The sequence below is a fragment of the Balaenoptera borealis genome, assembly GCF_965194805.1.
Source record: "Balaenoptera borealis genome assembly, chromosome: 4".
NCBI classification, from domain to species: domain Eukaryota; kingdom Metazoa; phylum Chordata; class Mammalia; order Artiodactyla; family Balaenopteridae; genus Balaenoptera; species Balaenoptera borealis.
This window is the reverse complement of record NC_138861.1, coordinates 134128100-134153471: the sequence shown is the minus strand read 5'-3', so window position 1 is coordinate 134153471 and position 25372 is coordinate 134128100. Positions and strand designations below refer to the sequence as shown.

The 25372-nt window shown below is 36.6% G+C and overlaps 1 protein-coding gene across 3 annotated transcripts in view; it reads right to left on the bottom strand.

Moving 5' to 3' along the window:
- FAT4 (FAT atypical cadherin 4) overlaps nucleotides 1–25372 on the bottom strand; it is a 171088-nt gene that overhangs the window by 48561 nt on the left and 97155 nt on the right. For all 3 annotated transcript variants that reach the window (XM_082391370.1, XM_082391369.1, XM_082391371.1), the window contains one exon: nucleotides 2519–2699. In XM_082391370.1, coding sequence (XP_082247496.1) covers nucleotides 2519–2699 — 181 coding nt within the window. The remainder of the gene's footprint in view (nucleotides 1–2518; nucleotides 2700–25372) is intronic.

Genomic DNA, 25372 nt, shown 5'->3' with positions numbered 1-25372 from the left:
CTAGAGAGTTTTAAAGACGGGTGGGAATCTCCAGGATGGAGTCAGAGTTGGTACAACAGGTTTAGAGGTTTTCTGTCTAGTTTTCTGGGTAAGTTTTCTCATGGCTGCAGCCATGGAAATGGATGATTCTCTACTCTCTCTCTCTTTTGCTCTTTTTCTCTCTCTCACACACACACACATACACACACGTGTGGGAAAACAAAGAAAGGAAAGAAAAGGACTGAGGAAAATTGCTGTGGGGAATGTCCAGATTTCTTTGGAGAGAGAGAAAGAGGGGACACAGAAGGCAAATTAGAAGGTGTGGTCAGAGACACAGGATGAGAAATAAGAAATAACATTTACACAGACACTGAGGAGAAAAAAGATGCCAATAAGAAAGGCTGACCTGTGGTGCAAATATTGCAAAAGGCAAAGGAAAATAAAGACTCAGAAATCACTGGACTTGATAAATTTCAGTAGAATCTTCGAATAGTCTTTTTTGGTAAAGCAATGGAGGAGAAAGACTGAGAGATTTTCAAGAATAAATGACCAGAGAAAACTCTGAGGCAGTAACCCACCCTCTCAAAAATGTGGTGTGAAAAACGTGAGGAAAAGCAGCAGTCGTAAAGAATACTAGAATCATTCATTTAATGCATTTATTTAGGTGCCAATCACTATTATGTTGTAGACATTTTTCAAGGAAGAATATATTAGGAATAAAATAGATATTAGAATGATGAAAAGAAAAAAAAAAACTAGTATAAATTTAGCGACTTTCATGTCCCAATAATGTGTTAGAGACATTTGCACATATTAACTGATTCCATATATGATACTTGGCACCTAGTAATTGGTCAATATATATTTAATTCTCACAAATTTCGAAAGTAGCAATTCTTATCTCCACTTTTACTGATGGATACACCGAGGCTTAGAGACACTAAAATGACTTTCCTAAGTCATGTAAGTAAATAAAGGAACCAGAACTCAATACCAGATATTCTGAGCATTTCTATAGGGATAAAGATATGATCAAGGAAAGAAGGATTACTTGAAGATCCAGAGCAAAATGTAGTAACTGCTGAATTAATGATTTGAGGGAAATCGAATGGGATGGGATTAAGAGCACAGAGAAAGGGATTTGCCTTTGAATGTCAACCCTGTTGATACAGTTTTGTGACTTTCTCCAATGTTATGACATAAAAGAATTAAAAGTGAGGTTTTGAATGGAGATTTGGTCAGTTGGGGGAAAAAAAGGAATATATTTCTATAAGAGCTAAATTCTGGAATGGGTGTCTGGGAAACAAAGATATAAACTAGATAAGCTAGTAATTAATGCAGGCTGGTTTACTAGAAGGGAAAATATTAAAAGTTATGTAAAGTGTTTAACTCAAAATAAGTATACCATCCATTAAAATGCATAACTTGATCAAACTGGTAGAAAGAAGAATATAAATAAATATTTTTTGGGTAGCTGCTGTGTAAAAGATCATGTTAGACCATATGGAAAAATTAACATCACACATAAAAGGTTGTGCTTTTAGAGAGTCCATCAGTAGTTAGGTAAATGACTTAAATGTGTAATACTTAAATAGTCAGTATAAAAATTAATACATAAAAGCTCTGTTAACCAGAGGAAAAAGTGGATTTTCTTCAGGATTCCATGAATAGCAAGGAGTGATTAACATCCAAAATATATATTCCATTAAAAACATATCAAGCCAGAGTAAATAAGATTTAGGTTGGCATAACAACTTACTATTCTGTGAAAATATTTTTCATTTAAGTTGTAATAATTGTCTGTCAATTTAAAGTGAACATAATAGTTTTTTGCAAGATAAAAATGGCATGGATTTTTATTATATCTGACTATATGATGGCACAGTCATTTGAAGACTTTTCACCGATGGGTTTTAGCCCGGGGACTCTTGGCTGGCCATGGCTGCTTTGACAAAGAAAGTATTATGGAAGTGATTCTATGCCATTTCAAGGCCTGGTCTGTAAGAGCATTAGCAGCTTTCACCTGAGGTCCTTGTAACCCAGAGGTTCTTCTACCATATAAAGAAGTCCAACTACCCTGCTGAAGAACCACACTGAGAAGCTCTGAGACCACAAGATCAGAGAAGGGGCCCAACTGAGCCTAAAGTTCCAGCCATCCCTGCCAAGCCACCAGGCATGCGCGTGAAGCCATCTTGGACCCTCTAGGACACAGTCACCAGGTAAATACCATAAGTGACACTAGTCAACCACAAGAAGCAGAAGAATCTCCCACTGACCCATGCCCTAATTCCTCAACTACAAAATAATGAGATACAATAAAAATATAAATAAAATTAATAAGATAAAATTTTAGAACAATACATAAAATCATTATTGTTTTAATCCTCATTTTAGGCATAGTTGGTTATTCAGCAACCACAATTGGGCTATGAGTTAATGCTACAGAATTTCAGCAAAATGAAGCATTGTATGCATTTAGTCCAAAGACTAATGTTTAATGAGAAAAATAATTAAAATTTACAAAGGAAAATGTACTGACCTGATTACTGCATTTGTTGAAGCATCAGCATCTGAGGCATTTACCAATAAAACATCTGTCCCAGTTGGGGCATCTTCAGGAATTGTTGTGAAATACATTTTACTGGCAAAAGTGGGGACATTGTCATTGACGTCATCCACTATGACATTGATAGTTCCAGTTCCGGTCAGGGCAGGGGATCCTAGAAGGAAAAGAAAATCTAGTCTTAATGTTCATAAATAACAAAGATAATAGCAAACTTAACAATTAGCTGTAGACAGAACTATGGAAGAGAATTTAGAAAACATCCCAAAGTAAAATTTGGGAACACATAGGCAAGTGATTGAGTGATTTTTAGTGTTGTTACAAGAAAAAAATATTTTTATTTAGGGAATAGTATTCCAACTCTTTCCTAGTGATACTGCACGAAAGGAATACGTCAACCTCTTATTCTATTTTAAAGGTGCTGATTCAGCAATGCAGAACACAACAATATCATTTAAATGCCACAAAAGAGGCACTTACAGTAAAATAGCTCAAGCCAGATTTGGAGAATACCCCTGGGTCTGGAATAGCTGGCCAGCTGACAAGGCAGAGTTAAAAACTGTATTCCTAGATGTGACTCTCAATGCTATTGTCAACAAAATTCAACTGGGCTTCTGAGGCCTTTAAATCCCCTTTTCTGTACTAAACAATATTTGTTTGCAGAAAACTTAAAGAAGAAAGCTTCAAGTTAACATCAAAACTCTCATCTTCCACTTGCTGGAAATAACACTATGTCAATGAGCTGACTTGAAATCATTTTTGTTGCATGTATTGAATATTTAAGGTAAATGTGAAACAATTCATTTTTATTTCCTGTCCCAGTTCCGTTATCAGCATATAGTGAAAAGCCAGCATTTAACAAAATCTTGGAGTACACAGTCTGTACTACACAAGGTTAGCAGACTGTTTGTGGTGAAGGTCAGATGACATATTTGGTTAGACTCTGTGGGTTGTCCCACAGGTAAATGGCAAATCATCTGCCCTTAGTTGTGTTTTCAAAATCAGTTTTCAAACTTTAATTTCCCTAAATAGAAATAATGAAAGTCTGTTTAATTGTATTTATGTAAAATAAAATAAAGCCCTGGATACTCTCACTTTCTGTTTAAGATACTATTCTTTCTCCCATAAAATTATCTCCTGTTAAACGAAGTTTAAATTCTACTTATTTCTAGTACTCAACATTTTGTTAATAAAGTCATTCATTCACTCGCTCATTTGTTTCTCTGTAAAATGCTTATGGAGTAACTCTTTAGTATCAGAATGGTGTTGAGATTCACAGCCTTCCAATATTATTTTTTTGTAATAATATTCTTGTGATTTGTTAGTATTTTCTTACTACTTTTCAAACTTTTTCCTATTAGATTGTTATTACTGATGGCATAATACCAATCAGCTTTTATGCTCAAATGTATAGGAACCAAAATCAACAGACTAGAAAATTATGGAATGCAGTGGTTTTGGTGATCTGGTATTTTTGTGCTCTATGTAAGGAAGCTCAAATTCTACGTTAGATAAAAAATGTGTAAGACAACTTGAACTGGGCAGTGTAATGAGGCATGATACCTCCCGGAAACCTATGCAATTAAATTTAGGCTGCAAGCTGATCTTTGTTGCCATATATATCCTTCTCCGTGATGTAATTTATATTAAGCATTCCATTTACATTAACATATTTTTAAATTCATGACTGCAGAAATCCTACTTTTTAGGTGTTTGATTTTACATTAAAGGAAAGAAAACTAGTTCTCACTTTTTGCTTTTTTTGTATAATCGACTACAAATATTAAAATACTGTAATTGCCTTTTTACTAGTCACTTAAACAATGGTAGGCTGATGTCACAAACATTTCACACCCAGAATAGATCTGGAAGTATTATAAACACTGAAGAAGCACATTAAAATAATACTTTTAAAATCTCACTCAACATATTAATAATGATAATTGCAAATATTTACTGAGTCTTTATGTATTCAAGTACTGGTTGAAGAAGTTTACTTGCATTGTCTAATCTTCATAAGTTAGTAAAACTGTTATCTCCATTTTATATATAAGTAAACTGAGAGAAAGGCTGAGCAACTATTTTAGGGCCACAGACTTAGTGAGGAATGGAGCTGGGATTTGACTTGAATGTGGAGCTGCTGACCGTTGGCAAAAAGCCATAAGGTGTTAGCAGCTGGACAGGTACTGCTCAGTGAGATGCTCTGGGACTCTGGACAAGCCGATCCCCAGCACGAGGCACAAGCTAGAGAAAAAGGTCCATCTGTGAGGGACCCTAGCTATTGTCGAGGTTGTTTGTGGAGCATTTGGAGACATCAGTCTGGTCACGAATTCTGAATTTTTCATAGCACGTGTTAAAACCAAAATCAATTTTTCTGCGGTATTATTTTTGGCCAATGTTTGGCCTAAAGCTCTTGAATGTGTTTAATTACATACAGTTTGATGAAATGGAAGTTAATGATGTGAATGATGTTAGTATTTCTCCCACTGGTTGCATTAAAAAAATTAACTAGAGGATATCTGCGCTTTTGTGTGGACAGTAGGGGATATCATGGGAAGGAGGCTGTACATCTGATGAATTGAGAGAGGGGATAACTAAATCAATGCCCCAGAGGACGTGAAGGGCTCTTTTATCTCTTTTATTGACATTGTACTCCACTCACTAAATCTGTCTCCTTACACGCAAAATGGGAATAATGAAAATAGAACCTACCTCAAAAGAGGTGTTGAGGGGAATGTAACATGCTTAAGATAGTGCCTGGTACATAGTTAAAACGTATTCTATAGTACTCTTTGTTGTTGTACTTGTTTTAGAAACAAAAAAAAAAAATGGAATATTGGCCTTTAAAAGGTCCATTTTTAATCCTACAGATTTCTGTGTCATAGTTCTCAGGATTTTTGTTCCTCCACAAAACTTTCAAGTCAATCCTATGATAATATTATTCAGGAAAAGATTTTGAATCATTCTTTTCTTTTAATGATTTTTTTGTAGTTATAAGTATATGAGATACTTAGCTTTCAAAACTTTCACAGCTTTGTGGAAGACATTGAATTGAAAGTTTAAAAATGCAAAATCTAAAAATTTACAGTGAGAGTTTAAAGAAGACCTGAATATGTCTGATATGCTGTCTAATCAACAGTGCTTAAACTTGTTAAGAAATAACACAGTACTGCCAAACAAAGGTTTCATCTTTGGTATTCTAAAGTGTCTGATGACACACATATGGAAAACCTCATAAAATGATGACTAACTCATTTGGTCAGGAACATGTGATTTCTTTCCTTGTCTATAAACTACATAAATATTGTTGTTGATGTGTTTTCTGAATTAGTAAGCAAAAAGAACAAAACATTGTTTACCCAGGAAAATATTCAGCAAGTTCAATCTCACGGTCTCCATACCAGAGAATAATTTTTTCACAAGATCTTAAAAGCGCACCAGCGACAACAGATGGGCCTGGCTTGAGAAATGGCCCCATAGGTAATCCCATATCCACATGGGACATCTTCTTAAGCCAAGAACCATGCCCAGAGTCCCCTTTTCTCTTTCAGCCCACTTTCAAAGCACTTGGGGTTCTTCTCTTCCTATTTTCTTCAAGAATTAATAGAGTGAAGCACAATCTCTACAGCGGCCTCACTTTCTTGTTGCCCCAGGGGATGTGCACGAAGGTCTTATTTACTTTTTAAAGTTTTACAAGGAAACTTCACAAAGACAACGTTCTACATTTCTAAGTCTTTTACTGAGATTTAACTTACTCCGAACTCTGCCTCCAATATTTTTCATTTATTCTTGGGGGTGGGGCTTTCCACCGCACACCTCACTCCAGCCTCAGACTTGTCCACTATAGCAGGAGGTCCACAAGGCCCTCTCTCTCAGCTTTAGGCAGGGAGATGAAATCAAGGGACAAAAAGCAGCAATGTCCCTGGATTTCAAGTGAGTAAGCCTCATCTCTACACACTCTTCTCGGATGAAGGACACAAGTTCCCTAGTCCTTGGCCCACACAGGTTTTAGTGCTTCCTCATCTCCTAATGGAATGATGAAGTCTTGTTTTTGTTGTTGTTCTTGTTGCTTTTCTGTGTTTGTTTGCTTGTTTTTGAACCCTTCCTCTTAACTATGTGAAAAAGTGGTCCTGGAACTTATGTTCCTGTTTCCCAACATCTTTGTGGTTATAGCCCGTGTGAAGTGCTGCATGATGTTCACTATTACTTTATCTTTGGTCCAGAACTTTCTGCTGGTTCCAGAGCCTCAATATTAGTATGTCAAAAACTCAAGTCTTAATTATTCTGTGTAAACTTAGCCCACATATTTATATAAAAATTGAAAAACATATGTGCAAATACATATACACATATATATTTATAGATGCCTATTATTGAACACTTATTTGATAACAGATATATGTATGAGTATCTTATATATGTATTACTCATTTAATATACAGATTCATGAAGTAAGTAGTACAATTTAATTTTTTAAATAAAGAACTTTAGACCCAAAGAATTTGAGCAACTTATTTACATTCAGCCATAGTGGCAGAAGGCAATCAATTTTGAACTCTTAAAAAAAATATCTTTTCTCAGTTCATTAGGCTCAGATAAAAGTATGTCACTCTTATTGCACATTTTTACTCTATATTATTATTATTATCAATGTACTTCTGCCATATTCTCTATTAAGTTACAAATTAATTGAGAGCAGAAATAATTGTTTAATTCACCTTTCTATAAAACCATAATGCATACCAATAGACCTTGTCCTCAATGTTTATTAACTTCTCCTTTGACTCGATATATGGAAATCTGATCTAGTGACTACATGGCTGAAAGTTCAAAAAGCTGAACACTTCTAGAAATATACATCTGGGAATATAGGTTTTAGCCTACAGCCAGGGTCAGAGAACAAGACTGTCGACAAAGGTCAAAGTTTTGGAGATAGTCTACTACTTATAACAGAGGGTCCCAATTAATCCTGAATCCCATGAGAAGAATCAGAATACCAGGGGCCAATGTTTAGCTTGGATAGATCTGATAAGGATGAATTATATAGGTAGTGGCGTACTAGGGCAAGATTACTTGATTTCATCTGGAATTGATTTATGAGAACCAGATGCAAACAGAAAGAAGAGGTAGGATGTAATGACACAGGCTGCTGGTAGAAGACAGTGAGCCAGTGAAAGGGGTTGAAGATACAAATGAAATAAAAGGACAAGATCTCAGAAATTTATAATTGTAGATATTAGGAGGGTACAGTGGATATTTGAAATACAATTAGAGGTCAGATGATAAAATGAACCTGAAATTTCATTTTGTAAAAATTATATGTATTGTATACATCATAATCTGTATAAATATGTATATATGTATATACATATATAAAAATAAAATAAATATAGGTAAATTGATAGGAACCTTCTGAAATTTTTAGAGCAAATAGAAAAAAATACATATGATTCTGAAAAGCATTTTATAAAATTTGCAAAAACATATCTCACACACAAACACATACATACACACACACACACACACACACACACACACACACAGACTATTCACAGCTTAATCTTCTGATAGTCCCTTATAATTGGGAAGTTCCAAGGTTTGTCTGAATCATATTTTATACTCTTGTTTGAGAAATGATTAAACTGGTATTGCCTTTTAACACTAGTGGCCTAAAAAGATCAAATATATCAAAATAAAGTTCAAGGAAACTTAAAATAAGATTTTCAAAAGAGGAGACCTTCAAGATGGAGGAGGAGTCACCTTCCTCCCCACAAATACATCAGAAATACATCGACATGTGGAACAACTCCTACAGAACACATACTGAACGCTGGCAGAAGACCTCAGACTTCCCAAAAGGCAAGAAACTCCCCATGTATCTGGGGAGGGCAAAAGAAAAAAGAAAAAACAGAGACAAAAGAATAGGGACAGGACCTGCACCTCTGGGAGGGAGCTGTGAAGGAGGAAAAGTCTCCACACACTAGGAAGCCCCTTCACTGGCAGAGACGGGGGTGGTGGGGGGGAAGCTTCAGAGCCACAGAGGAGAGCACAGCAACAGGGGTGTGGAGGGCAAAGTGGAGAGATTCCCGCACAGAGGATCAGTGCCCAACAGCACTCACCAGCCTGAGAGGCTTGTCTGCTCACCCGCCGGGGCGGGCGGGGGCTGGGAGCTGAGGCTTGGGCTTCAGAGGTCAGATCCCAGGGAGAGGACTGGGGTTGGCTGCATGAACACAGCTTGAAGGGGGCTAGTGCAACATAGCTAGATGGGAGGGCGTCCAGGAAAAAGTCTAGAACTGACTAGGAGGCAAGAGACCATTGTTTCGGGGTGGGCGAGGAGAGCGGATTCAGAGCACCACCTAAATGAGCTCCAGAGACGGGCATGAGCTGCAGTTATCCGCGCGGACCCCGGAGACGGGCATGAGATGCTAAGGCTGCTGCTGCAGCCACAGAGAAGCCTGTGTGCAAGCACAGGCCACTATCTACACCTCCCCTCCCAGGAACTTATCAAGCCCACCACTGCCAGGGTCCCGTGATCCAGGGACAACTTCCCCAGGAGAACAAATAGTGTGGCTCAGGCTGTTGCAATGTCACACCAGCCTCTGCGGCTGCAGGCTCACCCCACATCCGTACCCCTCCCTCTCCCCGGCCTGAGTGAGCCAGAGCCCCCTAATCAGCTGCTACTTTAACTCTGTCCTGTCTGGGAGGGGAAGAGATGCCCTCCGGCGACCTACACGCAGAGTCGGGGCCAAATCCAAAGCTGAACCCCAGGAGCTGTGCAAACAAAGAAGAGAAAGGGAAATCTCTCCCATCAGCCTCAGGGGCAGCGGATTAAATCTCCACAATCAACTTGATGTACCCTGCATCTCTGGAATACCTGAATAGACAACAAATCATCCCAAAATAGAGGCGGTGGATTTTGGGAGCAACTGTAGACTTGGGGTTTGCTGTATGCAACTGACTGGTTTCTGGTTTTATGTTTATCTTCGTTTAGTATTTAGAGCTTATTATCATTGGTCAATTTGTTTATTGATTTGGTGGCTCTCTTCCTCCTTTTTTTTTATATATATATAGATATATATATTTTTTTCCTTTTTCTCTTTTTGTGAATGTGTGTGTGTATGCCTCTTTCTGTGATTTTGTCATATAGCTTTGTTTTTACCATTTCTCTTACGGTTCTGTCTGTCCATTTTTGTTTTTTGTTCTTTTTTTTGTGTGTGTGTATAGTTTTTAGAGCTTGTTATCATTGGTAGATTTCTTTTTTGGCTTGGTTACTCTCTTCTTTCTTTCTTTCTTTCTTTTTCTTTTTCTTTATTACTTTTTAATTTTTTTATTTTTAATAATTATTTTTTATTTCAAAAACTTTATTTTATTTTATTTTCCTTCCTTCCTTCCTTCCTTCCTTCTTTCCTTTCTCTCTCTCTCTCTCTCTCTCTCTCCCTCCCTCCCTCCCTCTCTCCCTCTCTCTCTCTCTCTGTCTCTCTCTCTGTCTCTCTCTCTCTCCCTTTTCTTCTGAGCCATGTGGCTGACAGAGTCATGGTACTCCAGCCAGGTGTTAGGCCTGTGCCTCTGAGGTGGGAGAGCCAACTTCAGGGCATTGGTTCACCAGAGGCCTCCAGGCTCCACGTAACATCAAACAGCGAAAGCTGTCCCAGAGCTCTCCATCTAAATGAGACCCAGCTCCACTCAAAGACCAGCAAGCTACAGTGCTGGACACCCTATGCCAAACAACTAGCAGGACAGGAACACAACCCCACCCATTAGCAGAGAGGCTGCCTAAAATTATAATAAGGTCACAGACACTCCAGAACACACCACCAGACGCAGTCCTGCCCACCAGAAAGAGAAGATCCAGCCTCATCCACCAGAACACAGGCACTAGACCCCTGCACCAGGAAGCCTACACAACCCACTGAACCAAGCTTAACCACTGGGGGCAGACACCAAAAACAACAGGAATTACAAACCTGCAGCCTGCGAAAAGGAGACTCCAAACACGGCAAGTTAAGCAAAATGAGAAGACAGAGAAACACATAGCAGATGAAGGATCAAGGTAAAAACCCACCAGACCAAACAAATAAAGAGGAAATAGGCAGTCTACTTGAAAAAGAATTCAGAATAATGATAGTAAACATGATCCAAAATCTTGGAAACAGAATGGGGAAAATACAAGAAATGTTTAACAAGGACCCAGAAAAACTAAAGAGCAAACCAACAATGATGAACAACACAATAAATGAAATTAAAAATTCTCCAGAAGGAATCAATACCAGAATAACTGAGGCAGAAGAATGGATAAGTGACCCAGAAGATAAAATAGTGTAAATAACTACTGCAGAGCAGAATAAAGAAAAAAGAATGAAAATAATTGAGGACAGTCTCAGAGACGTCTGGGCCAACATTAAATGCACCAACATTCGAATTATAGAGGTCCCGGAAAAAGAAGACAAAAAGAAAGGGACTGAGAAAATATTTGAAGAGATTATAGTTGAAAATTTCCCTAATATGGGAAAAGAAATAGTCAATCACGTCCAGGAAACGTAGAGTCCCATACAGGATAAATCCAAGTAGAAACACACGAAGACACATATTAATCAAACTATCAAAAATAAAATACAAAGAAAAATATTAAAAGCAGTGAGGGAAAAGCAACAAATAATACACAAGGGAATCCCCATAAGGTTAACAGCTGATCTTTCAGCAGAAACTCTACAAGCCAGAAAGGAGTGGCAGGACATATTTAAAGTGATGAAAGGGAAAAACCTACAACCAAGATTACTCTACCCAGCAAGGATCTCATTCAGATTCGATGGAGAAATTAAAACATTTACAGACAAGCAAAAGCTAAGAGAATTCAGTACCACCAAACCAGCTTTACAACAAATGCTAAAGGAACTTCTCTAGGCAGGAAAAAAAAGACAAGGAAAAGACCTACAATAACAAACCCAAAACAATTAAGAAAATGGGAATAAGAACATACATATTGATAATTACCTTCAATGTAAATGGATTAAATGTTCCAACCAAGAGACATAGACTGGCTGAATGGATCCAAAAACAAGACCCATATATATGCTGTCTACAAGAGACCCACTTCAGACCTAGGGACACATACAGACTGAAAGTGAGGGGATGGAAAAAGATATTCCATGCAAATGGAAATCAAAAGAAAGCTGGAGTAGCAATTCTCATATCAGACAAAATACACTTTAAAATAAAGACTATTACAAGAGGCAAAGAAGGACACTACATAATGATCAAGGGATCAATCCAAGAAGAAGACACAACATTTGTCAACATTTATGCACCTAACATAGGAGCATCTCAATACATAAGGCAAATGTTAACAGCCATAAAAGGGGAAATTGACAGTAACACAATCATAATAGGGGACTTTAACACCCCACTTTAACCAATGGACAGATCATCCAAAATGAAAATAAATAAGGAAACACAAGCTTTAAATGATACATTAAACAAGATGGACTTGATATTTATAGGGCATTCCATCCAAAAACAACAGAATACACTTTCTTCTCAAGTGCTCATGGAACATTCTCCAGGATAGATCATATCTTGGGTCACAAATCAAGCCTTGGTAAATTTAAGAAAATTGAAATTATATCAAGTATCTTTTCTAACCACAATGCTATGAGACTAGATAATAATTACAGGAAAAAATCTTAAAAAATACAAACACATGGAGGCTAAACAATACACTACTTAATAACCCAGAGATCATTGAAGAAATCAAAGAGGAAATCAAATAATACCTAGAAACAAATGACAATGAAAACACGACGACCCAAGACCTATGGGATGCAGCAAGAGCAGTTCTAAGAGGGAAGTTTATAGCAATACAATCCTACCTCAAGAAACAAGAAAAATCTCAAATAAACAACCTAACCTTACACCTAGAGCAATTAGAGAAAGAAGAACAAAAAACCCAAAATTAGCAGAAGGAATGAAATCATAAAAATCAGATCACAAATAAATGAAAAAGAAATGAAGGAAACAGAAGCAAAGATCAATAAAACTTAAAGATGGTTCTTTAAGAAGATAAACAAAATTGATAAACCATTAGCCAGACTCATCAAGAAAAAAAGGAAGAAGATTCAAATCAATAGAATTAGAAATAAAAAAGGAGAAGTAACAACTGACACTGCAGAAATAAAGGATCATGAGAGATTACTACAAGCAACTACATGCCAATAAAATGGACAACCTGGAAGAAATGGACAAATTCTTAGAAAAGCACAACCTTCTGAGGCTGAACCAGGAAGAAAGAGAAAATATAAACAGATGAATCACAAGCACTGAAATTGAGACTGTGATTAATAATATTTTGACAAACAAAAGCCCAGGACCGGCTGGCTTCACAGGCAAATTCTATCAAACATTTAGAGAAGAGCTAATACCTCTCCTTCTCAAACTCTTCCAAAATATAGCAGAGGGAGGAACACTCCCAAACTCATTCTACGAGGCCACCATCAACATCATACCAAAACCAGACAAAGATGTCATAAAGAAAGAAAACTACAGGCCAATATCATTGATGAACATAGATGCAAAAATCCTCAACAAAATACTAGGAAATGGAATCCAACAGCACATTAAATGGATCATACAGCATGATCAAGTGGGGTTTATCCCAGGAATGCAACGATTCTTCAATATATGCAAATAAATCAACATGATACACCATATTAACAAACTGAAGGAGAAAAACCATATGATCATCTCAATAGATGCAGAGAAAGCTTTCGTCAAAATTCAATACCCATTTATGATAAAAACTCTCCAGGAAGTAGACATGGAGGGAACTTACTTCAACATAATAAAGGCCATATATGACAAACCCAGGCCAACATCATTCTCAATGGTGAAAAAATGAAACCATTTCCACTAAGGTCAGGAACAAGACAAGGTTGTCCACTCTCACCAGTATTATTCAACATAGCTTTGGAAGTTCTAGCCATAGTTATCAGAGAAAAAGGAAAAAAAAAAGGAATCCAAATCGGAGAAGAAGTAGTAAAGCTGTCACTGTTTGCAGAAGACATGATACCATACATAGAGAATCCTAAAGATGCTACCAGAAAACTACTAGAACTAATCAACGAATTTGGTAAAGTAGCAGGATACAAAATTAATGCACAGAAATCTCTTGCTTTCCTATAAACTAATGATGAAAACTCTGAAAGAGAAATTAAGGAAACACTCCCATTTACCATTGAAAGAAAAAGAATAAAATACCTAGGAATAAACCTACCTAAGGAGACAAAAGAGCTGTACGCAGAAAACTATTAGACACTGATGAAAGAAATTAAAGATGATACAAAGAGATGGAGAGATATACCATATTCTTGGATTGGAAGAATCAACATTGTGAAAATGACTATACTACCCAAAGCAATCTACAGATTCAGTGCAATCCCTATCAAACTACCAATGGCATTTTTCACAGAACTAGAACAAAAAATTTCACAATTTGTACGGAAACACAAAAGACCCCGAACAGCCAAAGCAATCTTGAGAAAGAAAAACAGAGCTGGAGGAATCCGGCTCCCAGACTTCAGACTAGACTACAAAGCGACAGTAATCAAGACAGTATGGTACTGGCACAAAAACAGAAATATAGATCAATGGAACAGGATAGAAAGCCCAGAGATAAACCCACGCACATATGGTCACCTTATCTTTGATAAAGGAGGCAAGAATATACAATGGAGAAGAGACAGCCTCTTCAATAAGTGGTGCTGGGAAAACTGGACAGCTGTACGTAAAAGAATGAAATTAGAACACTTCCTAACACCATACACAAAAATAAACTCAAAATGGATTAAAGACCTAAATATAATGCCAGACACTATAAAACTCTTAGAGGAAAACATAGGCAGAACACTCTATGACATAAATCACAGCAAGATCCTTTTTGACCCACCTCCTAGAGAAATGGAAATAAAAACAAAAACAAACAAATGGGAACTAATGAAACTTAAAAGCTTTTGTACTGCAAAGGGAACCATAAACAAGACGAAAAGACAACCCTCAGAATGGGAGGAAATATTTGCAAATGAAGCAAGTGACAAAGGATTAATCTCCAAAATTTACAAGCAGCTCATGCAGCTCAATATCCGAAAAACAAACAACCCAATCCAAAAATGGGCAGAAGACCTAAATAGACATTTCTCCATAGAAGATATACAGATTGCCAACAAACACATGAAAGGATGCTCGACATCACTAATCATTAGAGAAATGCAAATCAAAACTACAATGAGGTATCACCTCACACCAGTCAGAATGGCCATCATCAAAAAAATCTACAAACAATAAATGCTGGAGAGGGTGTGGAGGAAAGGGAACCCTCTTGCACTGTTGGCGGGAATGTAAATTGATACAGCCACTATGGAGAAGTGTATGGAGGTTACTTAAAAAATGAAAAATAGAACTACCATACAACCCAGCAATGCCACTACTAGGCATATACCCTGAGAAAACCATAATTCAAAAAGAGTCATGTACCACACTGTTCATTGCAGCTCTATTTACAATAGCCAGGACATGGAAGCAACCTAAGTGTCCATCGACAGATGAATGGATAAAGAAGATGTGGCACATATATACAATGGAATATTACTCAGCCAGAAAAAGAAACGAAATTGAGTTATTTGTAGTGAGGTGGATGGACCTAGAGACTGTCATACAGAGTGAAGTAAGTCAGAAAGAGAAAAACATATACCATATGCTAACACATATATATGGAATCTAAAAAAAAAAAAAAAGAAAGAAAGATGGTTGAAGAACTTAGTGGCAGGACAGGAATAAAGCCACAGATGTAGAGAATGGACTTGAGGACATGGAGAGGGGGAAGGGTAAGCTGGGACGAAGTGAGAGAGTGGCGTGGACATATATACACTACCAAATGTTAAATAGATAGCTAGTGGGAAGCTGCTGCATAGCACAGGGAGATCAGCTCCGTGCTTTTTGACCACCTAGAGGGGTGGGATAGGGAGGGTGGGAGGGAGGGAGACGCAAGAGGGAGGGGATATGGGGATATATCTATATGTATAGCTGATTCACTTTGTTTTAAAGAAGAAACTAACACACCATTGTAAAGCAATTATACTCCAATAAAGATGTTAAAAAAAAAAAGATTTTAAAAAGAAAAATGTTTCAGGCAAATGCTCTATCAGAAAATACATCTTTAATACGTGTAATGAATGAGCTTAACCGTCTAATTAAAGTTCAAACTGCAGACATTTCACATTTTTTGTTAGCCCCTATAAATTAAACATACTTTCTTGAAACTTGAACAACTATTCAGCCGAAACAGTATTTTTGCTTAACTGAAATATGTTGCTTTGCAACAAAGCCGATTTGTTCTTGACATCAAACATTTGGTGAAAGGGTCCCGAGTGGGTGTTTTTTTGTTGTAATAAAATATTAGCTTCTTTTTTTACCCAGGCAGTAAATGCATATTTCTCACATTAAGTAAGCCGTCCCCTGAAAATGTATTGAAAGCAGCCATTCAATATTAACATTAAATTATATGGTTAGATTTGAATCCAGAAAATACATGAAGCAAGTAAGTATGTAACATTTTAAATATGACCATCAGCTTTTATCTTAAAAATTTCATTTTATAACATATTACCACTAATTAGTTTTGTAAATATGTTTATATAAATTAGGTATATACACATTAGGTAACATTTTATTTTTAATCATTTCTCAGGAATCTTTATCAAAAACACTGGATTTCCTTAATATAAATTCCTATACTAAATAGAGGTGACAAGTAAAACTAAAGAAAGAACTTAGTAATGTTATGAAAATGAGACTGAAAAGTGGCCCACAATGTGAATGTACTTAATGCCGCTGAACTGTACATTTAAAAATGGTAAAAAAGGTAAATTTTATGTTATATGAATATATAAATTTGGGCCTATACCCTGAGAAACCATAATTCAAAAAGTCATGTACCACAATGTTCATTGCAGCTCTGTTTACAATAGCCAGGACATGGAACCAACCTAAGTGTCCATCGACAGATGAATGGATAAAGAAGATGTGGCACATATATACAATGGAATATTACTCAGGCATAAAAAGAAATGAAACTGAGTTATTTGTAGTGAGGTGGATGGACCTAGAGTCTGTCATACAGAGTGAAGTAAGTCAGAAAGAGAAAAACAAATACCGTATGCTAACACATATATATGGAATCTAAAAAAAAAAAAGAAAAATGGTACTGAGGAACTTAGTGGCAGGGCAGGAATAAAGATGTAGACGTAGAGAGTGGACTTGAGGACACGGGGTGGGAGGGGTAAGCTGGGGCAAAATGAGAGTAGCATGGACATATATACACTACCAAATGTAAAATCGATAGCTAGTGGGAAGCAGCAGCATAGCACAGGGAGATCAGCTCGGTGCTTTGTGACGACCTAGAGGGGAGGGATAGGGAGGGTGGGAGGGAGATGCAAGAGGGAGGAGATATGGGGACATGTGTCTGCATATGGCTGATTCACTTTGTTGTACAACAGAAACTAACACAGTATTGTGAAACAATTATACTCCAATAAAGATCTATTTATACAAAGAGTTTATAAAGTAATAAAATGTAATGGAAACTAAATATTTTATCCCCCACACAAAGCATGTCATGAGGAGTTACTTTTTGGAGAACATTTTTTAAAAAACCTCTCAACACATGTTGAAACTCTGAAATACAAGAGGCTACCACCAAATTTGAAATACAACCTGCTTCCTGCCTACTTGCCTACTGAAAATATCAAATTAATATATTTATGGAATAATTATCAAAATAGGCCACAAAATAAGATCATGTTTTAACAAGATGAAATTTAGAAGATTTTTGAAAAGAAAAAATTTCCTCATAATAATAATAATAAGCTGACATTATTTTCTATTATATTTAATATTTATCCTTTAGGTAATATAAACATTCTATTTAATATTTCAAATTGTTTGTTTCCATTTCAAACTTGGGTTTCCTTTGTCTACTCAGATTTATAGCTTAAATTGAGTAAATGAAAAGTAGACTGAAATTATCAAATTTTAATTCTATGTAACATGATGGCAATTCTAGATCTTGTTTAGTGGAGTTTTGGAAGTTAGATCATCTTTCTTTTTGTATTTTTATCTTATGAATATACAAATGAAATTCTATGTAGGAAGAACTGTTCCTACTAAAGAGTAGCTGATTTAAAGAAAATTATTTAAATAAATGATTTATGATAATACTTAGTTGCTAACAGATTTTATACAAAAACTTACTAGAAATAAGAGGAAGTAAAACAATAACCAGTTATCAACCTTGGAAACAAAATGGAAATAACCAAAACTTCCTTCAACTCAAATATATAACTAAGTTAAATGCAAGGGATTTCTGGTAATTGAAGATTACGCTAGTACAATCTGATTTATGAAATCATTGGTGCCTTTTGGAAAGTTCTCAAGCAATTTTCATTATTAAAAATGTTCTTCATAACAGACAAGGCAAGCTCTTCTTCAACATCTTCCCACAAATAACACTGACAAAATGCAATCTTCCTGGAACAGTTATAAAACAACTCTCTTCATATCTAAAATATGATATGCCACATTTCTGACCTCTCTTTTGATTATAGAGACATTTGCAATGCTGCGGCACTCTCAGCTGAACAATGTGACAGATAGTATTAATTTAAATGTCACCATATCCTCACCAAGAAAATAAAGCATAGATTAGCCCTTTTAGATTTTAGGATTAACTTTTGCAAAAGCATCATGTTTCTCCTCCATCAAAAAGTAATTTCCAATCCCTGCATAAGAATGAAGTTTATTCCCTCTTTCAGTCAGATGATAAATGCCCTTAATTAGGAATGTTAATAACTGAACTTTTCCCCTCAGACCTATTAATTATGCTAACACATAGACAGTTCATTACCAGACTTTTTGGCCACATCTATAGCCAGAATATCTCTATATTCCTTTAGTATATTAGATTGAGAACAGATAAATAAAGGTAATGTATTTAATTGGTACACAGATTAATCTCCCACCCCCAAATTAAATGCAAATACACATACAGTCCAATTGACTTATTGTATGTGCATGTATGTGTATATTGTACATACTGTATATTCTTAGTATAATATTTAACATTTGCTTTGCACTCTATAAAACGCTTGGATATGCATTTCCTGATCTGATGAGAACAGCAATCCTTTGATTTTGAATTCATGAATAGTCTTATTTTACTTGCTGTCTTATTGGCAGAGAGCCAAAAGTTGTTTCTTTCCTTTTTTTTTTTCCTTTGCTGCAAAAACCAGTGCTCTTTTTAATATAAAAATAATATTTAACCCAAAGAGAATAAACTCTTTAAACATGTTTTACATAAAACATAATATGGTAGATGAGCTAATCTGTGGGAAACTGAGTAATGGTTAAAAAATGGTCTCCTTGATCAGGTTTAGTGGCTTCAAATCCTATTTCCACTGATTAACAGCTGCAGACCTAAATCAAGTTGCTTACCTTCTCTAATACTCAGTTTTGTTTTTGTTTTACTTTTAATCCCTAATATTGGAATCCAATTTACAAGGCAGTTATCAGATTAAATGAGATACTATAGTACAAACTCTGGTATATACAAGCCCTCAGCATGCACAGAATGAATATCCTCTAAAGTTTGACTGCCCAAGTTGTATCTCTACTCAAACGTCTTTTCTGGGAACTAAACTTTTATATCTAGCTACCTGACATCTCCACTGGAGATCTCATAATGTCTAAAATACAGTATATCCAAAAAATAATTAAGGATAATCCACCCTAAAAATCTTTCGTGGGACTTCCCTGGTGGCCCAGTGGTTAAGACTCTGTGTTTCCAATGCAGAGGACGTGGGTCCCATCCCTGGTTGTCAGGGAACTAAGATCCCACACGCCGCGTGGCGCGGAGGAAAAAAAAAAAAAAAAAACTTTTGTTTTTGCATCCCCAAATTTCTCTGGCCAATATTCTAGGACTCATGCTTGATTTGTCTCTTTTCCTAACTTCCTGTACCTCCAGTTCCATCATCAAGTCCTATTGGCTCAACCTTCAAAAGGGATAAAATATTTAGCTCATTCACACCACCTCCACACTGTCTCTAATTTCAAACACTCTCAGGGATTGCTGTCATGGCCTTTAAATCACCATCTCTATTCCCACTGCTGTCTTCACCACTGCCACAAAACCAGATCTCTTCTCCACAAAGCCAGATCTCTCCAAAATCCCCTGTTGCTCCCCTGTCCAAAGCTTTAATGAGACTTGGCCTCACTCTGAATAAAATTAAAGCTCCTTACCCTGGCCTAAAAAGTTTAGATGATCCAGCCTCTGCCTACCTCATCTTCCAAGACTCTTCCTCTCTTTTACTCTGATGCAGACATCTACGCCCTCTTGCTCTTCTTTAGATATAGCCAACTTGATCTCTGCCTCCGGGCTGTTTCATCTGCAAGTTTACCCAGTTCTTCACCTTTCACTGTCCTGACTGTGCTATCAAAAATAATACCTCCAATTCCTATTTTGCTATCACTTAACCTGCTTCATTTAACTTCATAGCACCGCATATAACTCTAGGCCTACATATTATATTTTGTCTATCTTTCTGACTAGAATGTAACTTCTGTGAAGACAGAGACTGTCATTTTTTCCACCACTGTATCTGCAGTTCCTAGAATACCTGGGAGAGACTGCTCCATCAATATTTTCTGACAAAACACTGTCAAGATGCTTTTTACACATCAGTATAGCCCATAGAAGCATGAGTCTCATTGACTCTAATCATAATTCACTCATAAGGTCTATTAAATTACCATCATAGTTTGGTTTTAATACATACAAAATGACAATTGGCAGGGATATCTGGCAATATTATCATCTTCTACCCGTAAAGTCTAATGAATTTTTTATATCTTCTCCTACTTAGCAATTTAATTTGAACAGCCCCTAAATTGAAGCTCATTTCCAAACAATCACTATTGAAATTACTGATTCCAATTGATTTGACTTCACTTAAAATATTTTGAAACATTTATTTATGTACTTGGAAAAAGAAAAATAACAGTAGAACGTTTTGTTCATTAGAGTACGATGAATAGCATAGAAGATGCAAAGAAGAAAAGCGTTCTTAAAATCACGTTTTTGGAAATCTACGTTTTGCAGACAGTCATAAGATCCTGATTTTTTGGATACAGTATAAGTGAGCAGGAACTCGGTGGAAAGGCAGAAGTCCTGGATATTGCGCCTGACTCTGCCACTCTCTGGGTGTGCAAAGCTCTGGCAAACTGCTGAATTATTGCAGGCCTCAGTTCTGTTTCTCAAAAATAAAGGAAATGGACTGGCTCATCTCCAAGAAGTCTACTGGCTATGAAATTATCATTTTAAGTCAGACTTTTCTAGCTTAGAATTTTTTCATTTCTAGTTCTATTTTAAAATCCTTCCATATTACACACTGTGTTACAACTGCAATAACCCCTTACTGTCACATCATTTTGTTTTACAGCTTTCTCGTATATAATTCAGTTCCTTGCAAGAGTACTAGCAGATTTTAATGGCTCACAGACTCTGAATTTACTGGTGAGGGCAGAAGATCATCGAAGGTTAAAAAAAATTCTAAGAGACCTGGCAAATTACATATATAGATACATATCTTTTAGAATAGCTTGTCTAAATACCAAAATCTTCATAACAAAACTCAAAACAAGCAAAAGTTTTCATATTACATTAATGTGAAGAATCATAGGCCTTTAGTATTAAGCTATGTGAAGCCAAAAACCACATATAGGATATATTTTTTTGTGGCTAAAAAGGTGTTGGGTATTTAGGAGATATGGAAGGCTCACACTTTTTTGCTTTGGGAAGCCCAGATATAAGAGAATCGCCAAATGCTGAAACTTTTCAAAAGCACAGTGCCTGTTTATGCAGATTTTGAGTTAGTGAACCAGATTAAGAAAAGGTAGGCAGCACAGCACAAAGTAGAGATAAGACCTACCTAGAAACATCTACAAGATAACAGAACTGAATAAGAGCCAGAAGGTTCAGGGGAGAGTCATGAGAATATAGCTCAAGCAGTATTTTAAGCATTTGAAAGTGAATTAAAGCCATAAAATGCTTCAGTGGGTCCTTACATATGACTGCAATTTATCACATCACACTAAACACCACACAGCCTTAAAACACTTGCACTGCTTTTCAAAGCAGGGGTCAATTTGAATGACCACAACCAATGTAGCAAAAACTTCTGGAATTTCAGCCGTGAGTTAAAAAATATTGGCACTTTTCCTTTTGGTAGGTCCTTTGAAAAATCTGCACACGATTAAATACATAATAATAAAATAAATATAAGTATGGTAAATAAATATGAATTAATAGTTACATATTAAAGTAACAGGATGGTGATTAATTGATAACTAATTATCATCACTTTTCACTCATTAGATCATTCATTCATTCAATAAATATTATCAAGCAAGTGCTATGTTACAGGCTCTGTTCGGAGTGTTTCTGGGAATTCAGTTTTGAACAAGACTTAGGAAGCTTACATGCTACTGGAAGGATGGCAGCTATTGATGGGGTAAACAAACTATACATACTCAGATACATTATATTTTATATGCACATATAATTTCAGATAGTAACTAGTGTTAAGAAGAAATCACAACAAGCTAAAGTGATAGAGACACTGGAGAGATGGGAAGTGGGACCATAGATTGGTAGTCAGATAAGTCCTTTCTGAGAAGTTGACATTTTACCTAGAGGTAATGCCAAAATGACCAAGACATGAATGGAAAACAAGTGCAAATGCAAAGGGCCAAGGGCAGGAAAAGGTTAGCATTTATAAAGGGGCCAGATTACCTGGCACTGGCAATTTGCAATAAATGTTTAGCAACTGCTCTCCAGAAGCAAGTCACCTGATTCGTAAGTTTGCTGACTTCTGTGGTGTAAATACTCCTGCATTGGCCAATTTCAGCCAAACCAACATGAAGATACTGAACACTGAGTCGGGAGGTGACAATGGCCAATGGTGGCACATGATAAAGGCAGCCAGGGGTTGGTGACAGAAGGGGTCAGATAGGTGGACAGAGGTCAGGTCATTTAATGCCATGTGGTCAATGGTAAGAAATATAGTTTTTCTTCTTGGAAATCACTGAAGGGTTTTTAAGTAAGCAACAGGGCGTGACGATTTAAGTTATGGTTTTAAGGTTCATTAGTTGCTTGTTGGAGAAGGTACTGTGGGGAGAAAGGCAGTTAGGAAGCTCTCACATTAGCCCTGGCTTAGACTAAAGTGGTGGTAGTGGAAATGAAGAAAAGTGAATAAATTCAGGACATTTTTTGAGGCAGAGTCTACTTGTCAATGGACCTGTTGAATGTGGAGTACAGAGAAAGAGGAATGAAGAGTGATAACAAGGTTTGCCTTTAGCAACTGTGAAATCAGGGACAGAGAATAATTTACGGAGATTAGGGTGGACAGAAGTCAACAAATTTTACTTGGCCTTACGAAGCTTAAGATGTCCAGCAAGTATGTTGACTAATATTAATAGCTAAAATAAGTCATTTCCGTATTTATTCCTGCCGATATGTTTTTCACATAGGAATTACTGTCTCCATTCTATAGACATGAGCACAATGGTAACTTCTTCAAGGTCATGTACCTAGAAAGTGGCGGAGGTGGGATTTGAGCCTCTTTTTAACTATAAAGTTATGTATTTACCTTTAGGATATACTTCCATTTTGTAATTAATTCTTAAGATTAATTTTTGAAAGTATACTGCTCTGGGTTCCCTGATAATTCCCTGCTACTTACCATATTTAAAACATATTCTTTTATTTATTGCACTTATGAGAAAATGGTAAGGAAAACTTTTGTAAGGAAGGGTCCTTGGGAACAGAATGCCAAACCATGTTAAGGACATTAACTTCTTTAGGGCCAGCTCCCCTCTTAGAAGGAACCACGGAGAGCTGGGCTCTCTGCAGGTCCTGCATGACTACACCCAGGTGAAGCCTCAACCCCCTAGGACTTCCTACTTGGTACACATTTCTAGAAGAAGTAGCAATGAGTAATACAGACTGAAGGCAGAATATCCATACTTTTCATTACACCAGTTAAACAAAATATCACCAAACAAAATATCACCTTTGAGTTGTAGTCATTAAGTTAATCTTTAGTAAGTAAATCCTATAGGGAAAAAATGAGGTAGAATTATTATACTCTGTCCTGGTATTGTTACTTAACATTGTAACAGTCGGTCCCACACACATAGGATAGTGTGGGTGCAGCTCATTTTAAGCAGTAGACAGGAGTAGTCAGAGAGTTTCCAGATGTCCTACTCTATAGCCATGCAGTCAGTAAATAAAAATATGATGATAGTGGAATGCTAGTATTTTCTCCAAAAATATTCAAAGAGTTAGAGATCTGCTGATAAAAGTAAGCTGCTGCTTCAATCGCTGCCATATTGCCAAAGTTGACCCATCTTTGGGCTGCCATCGGGTAAGAATTTTAAAAGAGCAAAGCAAAAGTGATTTGTGAGCTAAGGAATAAAACTGTCAATTTTTTTTTCTTTCTTTAGAACACTGATATTTCCCTGGTTCTTAGAACACTGCAAATTTGAGAATAACATCGCATCTGGGACCTAAAAGCTGCCATATTTTTCTGAATTTTCTCATGTCATCTACCAATTTGACTTTTAAATCATAGCAGTGAATAAGTATTCTAAATCCTGTGTTAGAGACTTCATTCCTGGAGTATAGGATTAAACTGCAGATTCTGAAGCCTGATATCTGAAACTCTCACATTCTTCCATACTAGTGGATATCAATGATACCAAAAGTATACAAAGGAATTGACTATAAAATTATGGTCACATATGAGTTTTAATAATCTTAAAAGCATCTAGTCAACTTACTTCACAATTTCTGATTGCTTTACATGTGATCTGTATGAAATGACCTTCAGACACCTAATTGAATACTTACACTCCCGTGGCCTCATAGACACCAGTCCATTTCAAGGCAACCCCCAAAAAAGCATTCATAAAAATCTGTGCTTTGGGGCAAAATTCAAGCAATTCTCTAATTTCCAAGACTGCCAAAATACTGTGACCAAGGCACCAGTGTCCCTGAATCTCATTTATGTCTCCCACCATGCTAATTAGCCTAAATGACAAACTTCCAGATACTTTCATTTTACTGATGATATGAATTTTCACTCTCTATAACTAACTCTCCTACCTCAATATTGGGTAGAATATACACACACTTGGTCTTCACATGTTTCATTTAATGGCAACGGTCCTTCATAGAAATTAGAGTTGCACTTGCATTATTTGTCCTTATATTAAGAATTCTAGATCCCCAATTTTCCCTAGCATCAAGACTGATGGCATCCGGAATGCACACAGTTCAGCTCCCTGGAACCAGGACTTGGTTCTTGCGCAGTCTGCTCACTTAGACCAAGGCTCTATTGAACCTCCTACTTGCGAAAGTTCCTCCCAACAGGCTGACTCACCCATGAGTATTAGAAGAGAATAATTTTAACTCTATCATTTCAAGTTTTCTTTCTCTTTCTTCCTCCCTCCCTCCCTTCCTTCTTTCTTTTTCTTTCATTCTTTCTTTTTTTCCTAATGAAATGTCCCTTTTGTGCTGTCATATTGATGGAGAAACGGCATTACAGGTGGTGGTTAAGCTTGCTGGCGAGCCCACAAAGGCTTCCTTAACCATAATTTGGCTGAACTACAGTTTTTAAATGGTTAAGCACTCACTTACTAAGCAATATATTCTTTGGAAGTTTGAAAAAA